Source organism: Nannobrachium achirus (genome assembly GCF_963921795.1).
Source record: "Nannobrachium achirus genome assembly, chromosome: 10".
In the NCBI taxonomy this organism is placed as follows: domain Eukaryota; kingdom Metazoa; phylum Chordata; class Actinopteri; order Myctophiformes; family Myctophidae; genus Nannobrachium; species Nannobrachium achirus.
In genome coordinates this window covers 24425273-24441011 of record NC_137819.1, presented here as the reverse complement: position 1 = coordinate 24441011, position 15739 = coordinate 24425273, and the positions used below count along the sequence as shown (strand labels likewise).

At 44.2% G+C, this 15739-nt stretch overlaps 1 protein-coding gene across 1 annotated transcript in view; it reads right to left on the bottom strand.

Moving 5' to 3' along the window:
- The window catches only part of triqk (triple QxxK/R motif containing), a 54483-nt gene that overhangs the window by 21525 nt on the left and 17219 nt on the right, over window positions 1-15739 (bottom strand). The window contains exon 3 of the mRNA XM_080734940.1: window positions 2298-2386. Coding sequence (XP_080591066.1) covers window positions 2298-2386 — 89 coding nt within the window. The remainder of the gene's footprint in view (window positions 1-2297; window positions 2387-15739) is intronic.

Here is a 15739-nt window from a genome sequence, read left to right as displayed (position 1 = left end):
TTAGTGTTACGTAGTGGGGTCTGTGCCACAGTGTGGGGAGGATCAGACAACGAGCGTCGGAATACACAAAACAGAACACGTAGCCAACAGAGGTATTTCGGTCTGGGAGCATTTCAAAAGGAAAGGAGTGTAGGCGACAGTATCTTTCTCAAATACAGCAGCGACATGAGGCAACAGCGATGCTCAATCACAAGCCGTGAGTCGCAGAACGCGACGCGCTGTGAGCTTGTAGATCTGCTATTTTCATCTCGGAAGAGTTTTCTCTGCAGCGCGAGTCAACAGACTCGTACAAAACAGAACTCGTCGTCATGTTAATGGTTCTCAATAAAAATGCTCAGTCTAGGCTAGAGCTTGTTTGTTTGAAAGGCAGAATAGGCACCGCCGCCGACCACTTGTTGAAACGCGCAGGCGATGCTTGTTGTTTATTGATGATTAAGCCTAGAACAATTTATTTTTATTGTTAAATCCGTCTTTTTTGTTTGTCTTTCAAAGGAGCATAACTAAATGTCTACCATTCGTCTACCAACATTAATTCTGTGTACTTATATATACAATTTTGGGTTAAAAAAAAAAATAATAATAAAAAAAATATATTAAAAAAATATTAATTAAAAACCGTTAATTAACCGGTTTATGCTGACGGCTAACCGGTTACTGGATAAACCGTTAGTGACATCCCTAGTTTGAACAGTGAAATGCTTTATCAAGTAAGCCCGGTCCCGCTCGCTCGCATGAGGGAAGATACGTGGCCTAAACGATAAACACTGAAGTCATCCATCTTGTCTGAACAACAGCCTCTAATCGCTGTGGCGAGACAGCACACACTCATCCCCCGAGAGACTGAGAGAAACTGTTTCTACACCAGCGTTGATCTCCTCGACTACCTTTTGTCACTGAGGAAAACTAAATAAAAACGAAATAAAAGCAAAAGCTATGATGACTAAAACTAAGACGAAGTATATTGACATTTTTGTCAACAAATAAAAACTAGCAAAAATGTTAGGGAGGAACTAGTCTAGCGTTGGCCTGACTGTGGAAATGCTCCCGTCATACAGTCTGGGGTAACGTAAGAAGAATGATGAGTACCCGGTTAAAGCGGAAGTGAAGCCTCCTCCCCACTTCCGTTTGCGTCTCACGTCGCGCACATTTATCCTAATAAAATATATTAAGAAAAAAAAAACATCTAAGCATTAGCTTGCTGCTTAGCAGAAATGACACTTTAAAATATATTTTCTTGAAAGGAAATGCCAGCTTCCATTACTCTCCGTTCAGGAGCTGTAGTTCCAGACTCTATATAGCATTCGGAGATTGTGGAATAGTTGTCTGGCTACGCGAGACTAGGGAGGAACTAGTGGAGAAGAGATCCAGTAGAACTAAAAGACAAGACATTTGATATTTAGTTGAGCTCGGCTGTAAACATAACAGATTTACAAGCTTGTAGATCGGCTATTTTCAGCAAGCGTCAAATGTTTCAAACTTTTTTCTACAAGCTCACAACGCAGGCACGATGCGAAATGTTGTGACTCCCTATATAAAGGCAGGGGTTGACACTAACGTCTGCCCGACTGCCCGAGGCAGGTAAATAATATGGTCGGGAAGGTGAAGTTTGCTACCCGGTTGCCCGACCAGGCAGGTAGCCATTTTGAGTAACATAATATAAGATATGTTTAGTTAGCCTACTTGAACGCTGAACGGGGCTATAGACAAGTGTTCCGCCTCTCTCTGTCTGTGTCTTTGTTTTCAAAGAGTCAGAACAAACTCCTGGGCTGGTGGTCAACAACACTGCTTTTCCGAAGTTTCCTCCCTGCAGCGATGCGTTGCAGGGACACATATCCACAAGTTACTAAGCAGCATGTGTGTGCAGCCAGCTTGCAAGCAAGCGTTTGTGTGCTAAGAGAATCATATCTCCGACTACAACCGTCTAAAGGTGGTTGCACACTGCTGCGTTTTTCGTTGCGAAATGCGTTTTTCAGGGCAAGGAGAGAGAGAGAGATAGAGAGAGCAAGGGACCGAGTGGTGCGCGAAACGGGCGGCAGTGTGCAAACGTGATTGACATAACGTGAGGTTGATTTTTTTATTTCCGTGCTCCGAAAGTGGCCATGACCCGAGGGCAAGTAGAACATGACCTCTGAGACCTTAGTGTCTCTGAGACCTTAGTGTCAACCCCTGTAAAGGGCTTAATTGGAATGATTTGTAATAATAACCTAAATCTACACAGTAGATTGAAACTTAAGTTTTCAAATAATTGTAGTTGAGTAGAATAAAGAGAGACAGACACATACAAACAGTCTTTTTACCTTGCAGAAACTAGTATTAGTTCTCTTGGCTTCCGCTTTCAGTCGTGTGAATTTCAGAGATGACTTGGTCTTCTTGTAGTCCTGTTTACCTGATAAAGAGAACACACACACACACACACACACACACACACACACACACACACACACACACACACACACACACACACACACACACACACACACACACACACACACACACACACACACACACACACACACACACACACACACACACACACACACACAAATTAACAGTGTTGGACGAAATATGAGGTTTCCACCAACCATTCGAACCCTAGAATCCCTAAATCTGGCCATGCTGTAATAAGTGAACATTCGGCGAAAATAGCTAACCTGCAAGCTCAAGACGTGGAGGGAAAAGAAAGGTCCACATGTAAACCCCGGGGGACTCAACAAAAGTATATGTTGATTGATTGAATACTTTTAGTCAAAATATATATACAGCACACAGGTACAGTAAAGCATTTAGGAACACAAAAAGGTCCTGGGGGATTTCATGGGCTCTCTAAAAATGAGGTTCTATTTATTCATCAACAGAGCATTGAATATTGACACATTAATTAATGTCATCAACAAATATAAATAGCTATATTTACTGACCAGAAAAAAATTATGAAAACTGCGGCAGTGTATAATGACCAATGGAACCAACGGGATTCAATGTTTAATTAAGTTAAAATATGAAATAAATACTCTTTCATCTTAAAGTAACTTTAGACACAACCAAAATCAGCAGATCTATATAAGCTCACAACACATACTGTGTTTAAAAAAAGGCTTATTAAAGTCATCATTACTTTATATTATTCGTCTCAGATCTCATTCATGTATTGTCAAAAAATAAACGTTCTACAAGCTATTTTTGCCAAATGTTTGCCCATGAATACAGCAGGGGTCTTCAATGTTTTCAGGCCAAGGACCCTTTTGTTGAGAGAGAGAGAGAGAGAGAGAGAGAGAGAGAGAGAGAGAGAGAGAGAGAGAGAGAGGTGAAGCAGGGACCCCCACAACCTTTTCATAGATTCCATATAGTTTCATTGTTTGACAGCACAATCGATGTATTTTGGATTCATGTCAATTTGTGTTTTCAGATATTTTACCACTTGAACCGTCAATACTTAATAAACTTGACCTTTTACTCTGTACTTAGTCTGCTCTTTTTCCCCCCTCTAGACCAAATCTCTTTACCGAAAATAGCCAATCTACAAGCTCACACCGCCTTGAGCTTGTAGATCGTAGATTGTAGATCTGCTATTTGTGTCTACTGTCTAAAGTTCTCAGAATATGGACGCTAGGGTTCAAGTTGTTAATATAAAAAGGATTGGGAGATTTGGAGGACCCCCTGTAGTAACTCTGAGGAACAGTTAGGGGTCCTGGACCCCCTGTTGAAGACCCCTGGTTTACAATATGTGGTTATAAGTGTTTTTTCTTTCAGAAATGTTTTAATCTGTCATCAGTTGAAAAGCTGTAAAAACCCATCCCAGCTAGGAGAGATTAGACACTCTTCTTATCTTTCCCATCCTGGATGGGTTTTCAATTTCATATTTCATATCCGCATTATTAAGAATGAAAAAATTAAAATAAAACGTCTTTGGCAGAGATTTAACTCAGTTGCCTGCCAACCGAGTGTAGCTAATTAACCCATTCAGAACGGGTACACAATTTGTGTTTCATTATTTTATGCTTTAACTATTGAAAAATAGCAGATATACAAGCTCACAGCGCGGCACCGAGTGCCGCGCTGCGAGCTTGTAGATCTGCTATTTTTGAAAAATCGTGAAAATTAGAATTTTGACCCGATTCTATAAGTGTCTTTTGAATCCTTCTAAGATTTTTGGAAAAAACATATGTTTCTATGTCAGCAATCCGGCCAGCCATATAAAGAAAAGGTCCTTTTCACTTAACTGGAGCTCAGTTAGTCTGTTCTTGAGAGACTACTATGTCTGTGGTTCTCAAACCTTTTCATGTGAAGGACCCCCAAAATGATATGTATTTGGCCACGGACCCCCATCTCAAAATATTTAGTTCCAGGGACCACCCAGAAGCAAAATTTGAGATACAAAACGTTCGCTTTGAAAATACATATATTCAAAGATTTTCACACATTTTCACGACTTTTTCAAAAATAGCAGATCTACAAGCTCGCAGCGCGGCACTCGGTGCCGCGCTGTGAGCTTGTATATCTGCTATTTTTTCACTGGTTAAAGCAGTCAATAATTCTAAGCCTAAATGGGTTAAAACTTGACTGTCCCCTCCGGGCTATGGCCCATAGCCTGTAGCCCGGAGGGACAATGTTCCCTCTAATATTTCAAACGGCAGAGTGTAAAGTAAGTAGAGCAAGTACATTGTCTCTTTCTGGTGGAAACCTCATATTTCCAAAACAGTCACTTTACAGAATTCAAAAACAGCAAAAGTAGCAGATCGATAAGCTCAAAATGAGTCACCTCACACCGCGCTTCACACTTATGGATCTGCTACTTTTTTGAGATACAAAAAGGTAAGGCACTTTTGAGATGCTGTAGTGTGATCCAAGTAGAGAATTGATCTAGGAAAGAAACACAAAAGGTTAAAATACGGAGATAAGAAGCTTGTCAGGATACTGGATTTCTAACTTTGATAAGTTATTTTGAAACATTTCGATACTCGATACCATTTTCGATACCACGCAACCAAAGCGATTTCATTGCAAAAATGTTTATTTTTATTTAAAGAAAAATACAGAACTTCTTGAGGTAGATGGTAGTGCACTTTTTAAAGGCCTGCCCTTGATTTTTTCACATTCCAAGTACAAATAGGCCTTTAAAATAACTAGGAATAAGCCAAAGTAGGAAGGACACACATAAAATGAATGTTGGTGTAAACCAACGAGAGAGGTAAAAACTGTCAATATTATCGATATTATCGATAATATCGATATTATCGATATTATTGAAACTATGGAAAAGTCATATTGAAAATCGATACTATATTCAAAATCGATACTTTTCGATAAATCGATATTTTTGACAACACTAGCACAAACACACCGTCTAGTTGGCTGTATGTAGCCTACATGTTGAATACATCAGCGTAATGGTGTCGCTCTCCCTGCCTGCCTGCCTGACAGACAGACAGCAGAACCAGCAGAGCAGTGAAGTTGCTCAAACCAATGACGTGTGCATGGTGGCTGTACTGCTGCAGCCGAGCAGCAGCCTGCCCAGCAGACCTGCCGTGCACACACACACGCACGCACGCACGCACGCACGCACGCACGCACGCACGCACGCACGCACGCACGCACGCACGCACACACAAACACGTGGAGACTGGAGAGTTTAGAAGCCTTATGGCCCACTTTGTGTGTCGGTGTGCCTCTGTGTGTGTCTGTGCGTCTCTGTGTGTATGTGTGTGTGTGTGTGGGGGGGGGGGTATCACCTGTGTTTTGGCTGTCTTCCCACCAAGTCTACCAACCTCTAGGGCAAACCGGCCACCTGGCGCTGCATGTAGGTGAAGTGTGTGTGTGTGTGTGTGTGTGTGTGTGTGTGTGTGTGTGTGTGTGTGTGTGCGCGCGCGCGCGTGCGTGTGTGTGTGCGCGTGTTTCACACACGAGCGGTAGAGCAGGCTGTCTTGGTCTAATTAGAAAACAACCACATTGCAGAAAAGAAATGGGGGAAAAAACATTGCTAACAATCGGGCGGATGGGCAACAGCTTGAACAGACTGAGCAGTGTGTGTGTGTGTGTGTGTGTGTGTGTGTGTGTGTGTGTGTGTGTGTGTGTGTGTGTGTGTGTGTGTGTGTGTGTGTGTGTGTGTGTGTGTGTGAGAGACCAGGGTCGGGCTCAAGGTGGTCTCTGGCGTGACGCACGGAGGCCACTTCAAGTTTCCTTCTCCTCCAGCCCAATTAGGCCTCATTTGCATTGGAAGGAGGGAGCGGGCGAACGAGGAGGGAGCAAGAGAGAGCGAGAGAGGGCACAAGGTGTCCTTATCCGTCTCTTGCGAGAGAGAGAGAGAGAGAGAGAGAGAGAGAGAGAGAGAGAGAGAGAGAGAGAGAGAGAGAGAAAGAGAGAGAGAGAGAGGAGAAAATTGCACGTTAGAGGTGAGTGAGAGTGTGTGTTTGCGTGTGTGTGTCTGTGGAGAGAGAGTTTAGTTGGAGACAGAACAGCAGCTTAAGGAGCAGACTAATGGCCCTGTCCCTCTCTGCTGTCCCCAGATGGATCACCATATGTACGGCCCAGAGGACTAGCTCTGCTCTGATCCGTCTGACACACACGCACGCACGCACGCACGCACGTATGGCTGTCACGACTACACATTTTAAGTGGCCGATTTAAGTTTACTAGAGGTTCAGACACCTTCGTTGCAACGCCGATCCAACTGTATATGGAGATGTCTGTACTGTAGCCATCAGTCCTTGTCCCTTTTAGAGTATCCCCATATATGGAGATCGCTGATGTCATCAGTATACACCATATATGAAAGAGCCCATAGATGGAGCTGACTAATTTGTTTGCGCCTGATGCCATGACGACACACTGAGGTTAGACAATAACCAGTTATTTTTCTATCTATACGACAACTCTCTTCACCAAAAATAGCAGATCTACAAGCTTGTAGATCGGCTATTTTTGGTGAACCTTCTCCCCATAATAGGGATGCTGGGGTTCAAGTGGTTAAACGTCAAGTATAACGTTATTTTCAGTCAGTTCTGATGGAAATGGATATTTCTCCAATATGATGTAAGATTCTAAAAATGAACAGTGTAACTCAGGGGTGCCCCGAGTCAAAAAAGTTTGAAAACCCCTGGCTTAGAGTTGTTGTGTAGAAATAGGAAAAAGGTCCACCCCTTCTGTGTTGCCTAAAACTGGAGAATTGATTTGTTGGGTCATGTGATGATCAGTGACATATGGAAGGTGTACACTTTAGCCCGCCCTCTAGGCTGCCTCATTCACTAGAATCTCACGTCCAGCTGAATCAGTGTGACTTGAATATAAAGTAAAGAGTTGTTGGAGAGTATTTTCAGCCAATTGATTTCTACCTCTTGTGAAACATGACTTATAACCATATGCCATTATAAACTATTACAAGTCAGGCTATTACAAGTCAAGAGGGTGGGGCCAAAAAGTACACATTCCATATGTCATTGATCACATGACCCCAACAATCAATTCAGAAGGGGCATATTTCCACACAACAGCTCTACGGTACTATATAAACTACATAGCTTATGTTGAAAATTAGTGGTATTCCCCTTTAACACTTCCTGTGCCAATTACGTCCAGAACGTGATAGGAATTACGGCACCGAGGCCCCGTTATCACGTCCAGGAACGTGTTACCTGGTTACCAGGTAAACAGGCTCTGTGGCAGCCGCTGGTGAGCGAAAACAACATCATGATGCAACTCGACCGCCATCTTTAGGAAGTGTGTCATTTCCATAGGCTCCTATTCATTGCTGCTGCAAAGAAACGGCTTTATCTTGGAATCTACTTCAACAGGACCCCTTACATTTCAATTGGACAGGCGGCTTGGGCAGACAGTACTTAGTCCAAATATGGAGATGACTAGCATTCTAGATTTGGCGTCATAGATAGGACTTCAAGTAGGAGTCAAGTAGGCCTCGACTCCTCAGAGAGGTCTGGTTGCAATCAAAGGAGTTAACAGAGGTCATTTGCTGATTTGCTTGCGTCCTTCTTCCATAACGGTCAGACAGGCAGTAAGCTGTTGAAGGTCCTGGGACGCTGTGTGAAATGTTTCACTGGACCATGCATCTGAAAGGAGATCCAAAGGTGTCCTTCCATGCTGCTGTGCCAGTGGGGAACAAGGTGTACTCCTTTGGAGGGTTCTGCAGGGAGACCTACATGTACCGCCAAACTGATGTGAGTGTCTTCGACACTGTGCTTTTGCGTTGGACGACCTTGCCCCCTGCGGCATTTGAAAGAGAAGGTACCCCTGAGGTTCCCTCCATGCAAGGTGGTGGCCACACAGCCGTGCTGATAGGAGATACCATCATCTACATCTGGGCGGTGAATATTCTTGTGAATATAAAGAAAATGGGGAGCGGCATCGTTGGGAACGACTGCAATGCGCTTTATGCATTTGTGCTTTATGCATTTGATGTCGACACCCACAGATGGTCCACGCCCAAGATTTCCGGGACGGTTCCAGAGGGGACAGGCGGTCACTCAGCCTGTGTGTTGGGGAAAGTAATGTATGTATTTGGAGGAAAGTCCCGGTTGAACAGATACAATAATGACATCTACAAGCTGGACACCACCACAATGGTCTGGTCTTTAATTAACACCAGAGGCAGAACACCACCTAGTTCATTGTCACACTCTGCCAAGATCATCGGGACAAAGATGTTTGTATTTGGTTTCCATGGGAACCAGTATGGCTGGATCTACGACGACATCAGAGTGTTTGATACAGAGACCAACTGCTGGCTGAGTACGCCTTCTGCACAGCTTCTTCCACAAGGACGCTATAGTCATTCAGTGTTTGTCTATAATGGAGAGGTGTACATATGCGGAGGATATGCGGAGGATCAACTTTGGAAATTCAATCCAGAGACCTTCACCTGGAAGGAGGTCAAGTCCAAGAGGAAAGGCCTGCTGTGTTCAAAGATGTATGGCATGTGCTGTTGCATGGTTGGAAGTCAAATCATACTATTTGGAGGAGTGTACCCAGACTACTGGAATAACGATGAACACCTGTACATCTTAGACCTTAGTCCTAGTCTGAAGACATTGTGCAAGCTAGCGGTTACTGAGTATGGTCTGGAGCAGTCGGGACTCCCACACAACATCAGGTGGGAAGTGGCAGCAGTGACTACCAACAGTTGGTAGACAAGGGGACGGTGTTGTCCTGCAGTGGTGGAAAAGGTACTCACTCAGTAATCAATACGGTGATGTAGAAACACTCTGTTACAAGTAAAAGTCTGGAATTCTAAATTTACTTGAGTAAAAGTACCCAAAAGCATTGGTATCAAAACAACGACATTAACTCATCTGCTGCCATTTAACAATACCTTCGTACTCTCATAGGCCAAACTGTCTCCATAGACTTCCATGTAATTCATAGTGCACGGATCATGCACACCCATGCCTAGATAATGCACCACGTGTGTCCACATTGCTCACAGCTTTCAAACAAAAAAATCCGAATGGAAATCCGTTCAGGCATTCATGAGATAGCAGCCATTATGTTTTCCTAAAATGTAAACAAAGATGGCTGCCATGTTTGAAAGATGGGGTTGCTATGGGGGTTAAACATGCAATTTCGCGATCGCTATCATGCCTACTAAATGTTTTGGGGTCAAAACATTTTTTTTTTTTTTTTTTTTTTTTTTTTTTCTTAAAATCTCGGGTTCCTCGGGCGTGGCAGGGTGGTACATCGCGAAATTCTCGGGTTCCTCGTTTTTGGCAGCAAATGAGTTAACTACATGCAACGTGGCCCACTGGAGTGGATATGGTGGCCCTCTCCATTGTCAAAGTTGCCCACCCCTCGTGAGAGTGGGGCCCCCATATCTTCCCATAGGAGGTACCACAAACACAAGCTGCACCATCTCTCTCATACAAACCATTCTCTACTAAATGAACCTTTTGGCATGAGTCAAAGTAGCGATACAGGGCTATCTTTTTCTTCTCTTTTTTTTTCTTCCTCACCGGGTCTCTGCTCTAGGCTACAGTATATGTAAAGTGTTTTGAGACAACTTGTTGTGATTTGGCACTATAATAAAGATAACCATTTAATAAAACAATTCCACAGTTTCTTTTGCCACACTTGTTGGAGGATTTCCAAATGGCGGCGAGATACACTTTGCTTTTCCACCCATCTGTGGTTAACAAGCATCAAAAGTAAGTCCCTGGTTCTTAGCGAAATATGCAGGTTTTACGACGCCTCCGATAAAACACCCAACACATCACGCACCTGTGCTCGTTTTGGTGCGTGTGTGAGAGAGAGAGAGAGAAAGGGATGACTAATTTAGCTCCAAGTCTACACGGACGCATTAGGCCCCGTGCGCGCACAAGGAATTCATCTCAACCCAATCCAGCCATAACCATCTGGTAGGAATCAATAGTTAATTGCAACAAAATCAAAATAATTACACAGCAAGTAGGAGTATGCAATGGTGCTAGGCATGGGGGAAGGGGCCGCTTTACACCAGGCTGTGTGTGAAAGGTATTGTAATGTCGTCGAATTACAAGTGCTGTGCTTCTGAAAAATGTGTGCCGTTCCCCCTGTGGTTTTGTTTACGCCCACACACACACACACACACACACGCCCACACACACACGCGCACACACACACACACACACACACACACACACACACACACACACACACACACACACACACACACACACACACACACACACACACACACACACACACACACACAGAAGGAGACAGAGAGAGAGACACACACACAGAACCAAGGACAGGTGTTTTCAATGAATCTAACATGGCTAATATGGAGTTTGAAGATGCAATAAATAGGTTTGTATAGGAAAGTTATGAATCAAGCAACTTAAAAAAATCAAACCTCGTTCGAAGTGGAGCTGTGAATTTGAGCAGTTCCAGATCTATGCTTTTGATTCTATGTGTTTTAGATCTATGAATTCTAAGTGTTCTATATATAAATTCTATGTGTTCTAGATCTATAAATTATGTGTTCTAGTTCTATATTCTTTTTGATTGTTTTTACGTGTACTAGATCCCGTGCCGTGTGTGTGTGTGTGTGTGTGTGTGTGTGTGTGTGTGTGTGTGTGGTAAAGCCGCGCATGCGCAGATCCTGTTCATTCTTGACGACAGACTCTGGTGAGACTCTGGTGAGGACACACATTGCTGCCTATGGGGAGCTTGTGTTCCACACAGCTCCAAAAAAACTATCTTGGGTGAAACACAAAAGCTAGAGTAGACTTAAAAATGACCCAAAACATGTTTGAAAGTGAAATATCTCTTTATGACCCACAGTATTTTATACAAAAAAAAAGAAAAAGAGAGATTACAATCTTCATTAACATATTTGATATTGTTGTAAAAATGTGATGATATAAACACAATAAATATATATTAATAATGAATTCCGTCCTGTGCGATCTCGCCTTCTGTGCGACCTATTTTCACCCTTAGGCGTCTTACTGGTATTATTATATTAAAGGAGTGGCGACACCGGCCGAAATTTAACATTATGATACAGTAGGTCACGTGGTGTTTCTTCAAACAGTCTGAAAAGGAGGCGGGGCCGTATCAGTTAGTAGTGAATGTATACTTCGTCCGTCGTGCGGTGCCGCGCAATGTATACTTCGTCCGTCGTGCGGTGCCGCGCACAACGTGATGGCTTGTTGTTAGCGTGTAGCCCGGCTAACGCTGCACCGCACGGCTATTTGCGAGAGCTATACACACACACACACACACACACACACACACACACACACACACACACACACACACACACACACACACACACACACACACACACACACACACACACACACACACACACACACACACACACACACACACACACACACACACACACACACTACACACACACAGAGTGTATGAGCCACGGAGCACAGACCTCAGTCTGGCCGCTGTGCTCCGGTGAGACAGCAGGACATGGCTTGCTCCGGTCGGTCTACTCTGGTGCTCCAGTCAGGTTAGGGCAAGAGACAGCAGGGTATGGCCGACAAAACCATCTCATAGACGGGGAGAAGCGTGTTGACCCTCGTACACCTTTTTTGACACCTTTTTTGAAGAAGACATGTACTTTTTTATCGGTCTAACCATTGATTTTATAGCGAAAGCTATACAATTTTTACCCCTAGAACTGATAGTTTTAAAGTTGGTTTAGAAAGTCGGAAACACACCTCGGACAGCTTTTCTTGGGGCAGTTTCAAAAGATAATCATATGGATACTTGACTCCGCGAGTCTCCGCCCCTCCCCCCATATTAGCCCAATCAAATTAATGTATTGCCGTTACTGTACAGAAAGTACTACTTTCATTACAGTAACTACAATAAATTCATTTGATTGGATAATTTAACATGGGGGTACATGACATCATTAAAAAAAATAGCTAATTTGATAGCCATAATTAGCTGTTTTGGCCGTGTCACGCCCCCTTTAACTAATGGCCAAATTGTCAAATATAAATGAAGATACAAGATAGAGGCACAACACAACTTGCAGTGCGGGGCGTTGTGAGCTTGTAGATTTTCACAATATTTACCTGTAGAACTGAGTCAAACTAAACGTAATGCCTGAGGGGTCCCCAGTTCAAATGTTATTATTGTGGGGGGTCACAGACTGAAAAGGTTGAGAACCACTGCCCTAACACTAACACACACACACACACACACACACACACACACACACACACACACACACACACACACACACACACACACACACACACACACACACACACACACACAGTAAAGTCCTCCATGTTATTGTGCTTAGCTAAAGAGCACTCCTCTATTAGTCAGTCGGCGGTAGTCACTTCCCTGTCAGACCATTATCACCCTGCCCCCACTCCCCCCGGGCTCTGAAAAGGCATCAGTGTCCTCGCATGCAGGTATACGGCCCCGGTGACAATGCCACCACGTCTCCCCCGAGGAACATTAGCCCTTGTCAGGCAGGCAGGCAGGCTGCACGCAGGCAGGCAGCCTCCGGAGCAGAGCGGAGCGACCTGCTGAGTGGCTCTTTCAAAAGAACCCCCTCGCTTTCATGTCAAACAGAGAGAGAGAGAGAGAGAAAAGAGAAGAGGTCTGAGTGAAAAGAAGACGTACTGTACATCTCCTCTGTCAAACGCCCACCACTTACAGTATGTTCCTGTTTGTTGTTGTGGCGCCTTTCTCGCTCGATTCCGTCGAGTTGATGTCTGATCAAGCTATTATTCAACTTAGTGCTGGGGGTTTTTAATGTTTAAGGACCCCTTAACTGAAAGAAAGGCACACCCTACTAAATACATTTTCATAGATTATCTTAGATTATGTGTTATAATTATGATTATTATGTTTGACAGCACTATCAGTGTTTTTCCTTCACATTATCATTTCTATTAACATGTTGGATTCATCTCGATGTTCAGACATTTGTACACTTAAACCTAGCCTGACACTCAGCCTGAATTGCATTTCGTTTCACTCCATTATTCAGTCTGAATTTGCTTTCATCCAAGGCAATTTCTGGGATGGGCGTTGCCAAAGAGGCAGTCTTCTGCGATTGGTTCACCGTCTGACCAACACAACAGTAGCAAAGCAGATGACGTAGTGTTGATTTGTGGCTGGCTAGTGGCTAGCCTGTTGCAAGTAGCTAGTGCTACTTGCTAAAAGAAACAGGCAGAATAGGAGCGCTACAAAAAGTAATCAAACACAACATAACATGTCTGCTACTGATGTTTCATAGCGAGATCGATACAATTGCATATTACCACGACGGGCGACGCAATGTTTATGTTTGGGAATGTGCAGTCCAGTCCGCGATTGGTTGGGTTGGGTTGGCTGGGTTACATGGAATCACACATGAGTTCTTGGAAAGCCCCACCCACGCTGTTCACAAGACGCTGATTCACGACACTGATTCGCCATACGGATTTCCAAACGAGGAAAACCTCTTCAGCGAGAGCAACACCACACTCCCTGAATCGCCAAAAGATTTTTTTAAAGGGTGTGGCTAGCGATTCAGCGAGTCTGGAACCAGGCTAACTTAAACCTGTAGTACTTTGTAAACTTGGCTCTGTACTTGCTGGTTTGCTCTTTTTCCCCTCTGCAGCTGACCTCTTTGACAAAAATAGCTGTCGGCGTGTTCTGAGCTTGTAGATCCGCTATATGTTCCAACGTGTCCCACGCAGCTCAAATGTCCAGAGAAAGTTCACCAAGCCCAGGGACAAATTGCCATTTTCAAATCTGCAACTGCTTTTATATTGTGAGATATTGCAATATTGCAGAACTATTGCGCTATATCTAGCTAACTATTAATTTACTGAATGTCTGTCCACCGTCTGACCGTCTGTCTGCATGCTGACATCGCTGGTACTCAACAGTGTTTCCGCCATGGAGATGACATCAGCGACTGGCCTGGACACGGAACACCATATCTGGGCATAAAAGAGTGCTATAGCCAGACAGACGGACACAAGGGGTATTGCACAACTGGACATGGTGACTATTCTGCCCAACGGGCAGGGTTCTCCAACATTTGAGACTCCTACATTCAATCCCTCATCACACACCCCCGGGCACGGGACTAGTACAGTATAATAAAGAAATGAGCATGGCATACTTACACTCCTATAGCTTTTGCATTAACATATTTGAACCTGGCACCCCGATTTTGGGCATGGCATTATACAGTATGTGAAATTAAAAAGTAAAAAAACGACAAAGAAGCATGTGGGTGGGTGGATGATGGACACGATCGCTCGATCGATAGTGGTGCTAGTTTACTCGGTCACTCCGTGTATTCCGGGCACCTGCCAAAACACCAATAACGACAAGCATGCTCCCATACACCTCAAATGTCAAGAGCGGGAGAGAGAGAGAAAGTGTGTCATCAAGTCCAGGGCCGAGTTGAGGTGGTCTGCATGCACGTCCAGTCTTCCACATTGGTGTCTATGGGGATTGTCTACGTGTGTGCCAACTATAAAATGTCTTTCTTGTCCTCCCACTGAGACCCGTAGATGATGCGAGCAACATGCTGACAGCCACTGTGACAGTCCCCCGTGCCTCCCTCCCTCTGCGCACCGATGTCTGCATTTGCACATGCATCGAGAGTACATTTACTCAAGTGCTGTTACTCAAGCACACTTTTGAGTAACTTGTACTTTACTGCAGTATTTCAAGTATTGTATTTTTTTCAGATACGGTTGCTGTCGGACAGAAACCTCTGGTCATAACGCGTTGCGTTTGCATTAATGAGTACACTACTTGATCATACTACAGTGTCACACAAAAGCATCAAAAGTAGCAGATCCGCGAGCTCGAAACAGGGCAGCGAAGTGTCGCGTTTCGAAATAGTCGATCTGCCAACTTTTGAATTTGAATCCTGAAAATGTACAGCTTTGGACTCACGAGGTTTCCACCCTCAACAGGGATGATATACTTTATATTTCAGTGTGTGGGTGTATTGGGGGGGGGGGGGGGGCATGGGTTAGGGGGTGATGGCGAACGCAGTGGGAGTTATTTGTGCCGTGTTGCTTGCATCCGGCTTCAGGAGAGTGGAGGAGGGAGGGAGACAGAGAGACACAGAGAGAGAGAGAGAGAGAGAGAGAGGGAGAGAGAATTCTACAGTGGTAGGGGACGAGTCACACTGGGGACAAGCCAGCCACTCAGAGAAGGTGACAGTATGGAGCTAGACAAGGCTCGCTGTCACAACCTGAACCCCCCCACTCCCCTTTTTTTTTCTACGACTGGAAATGTATTTTGACAAGTGATT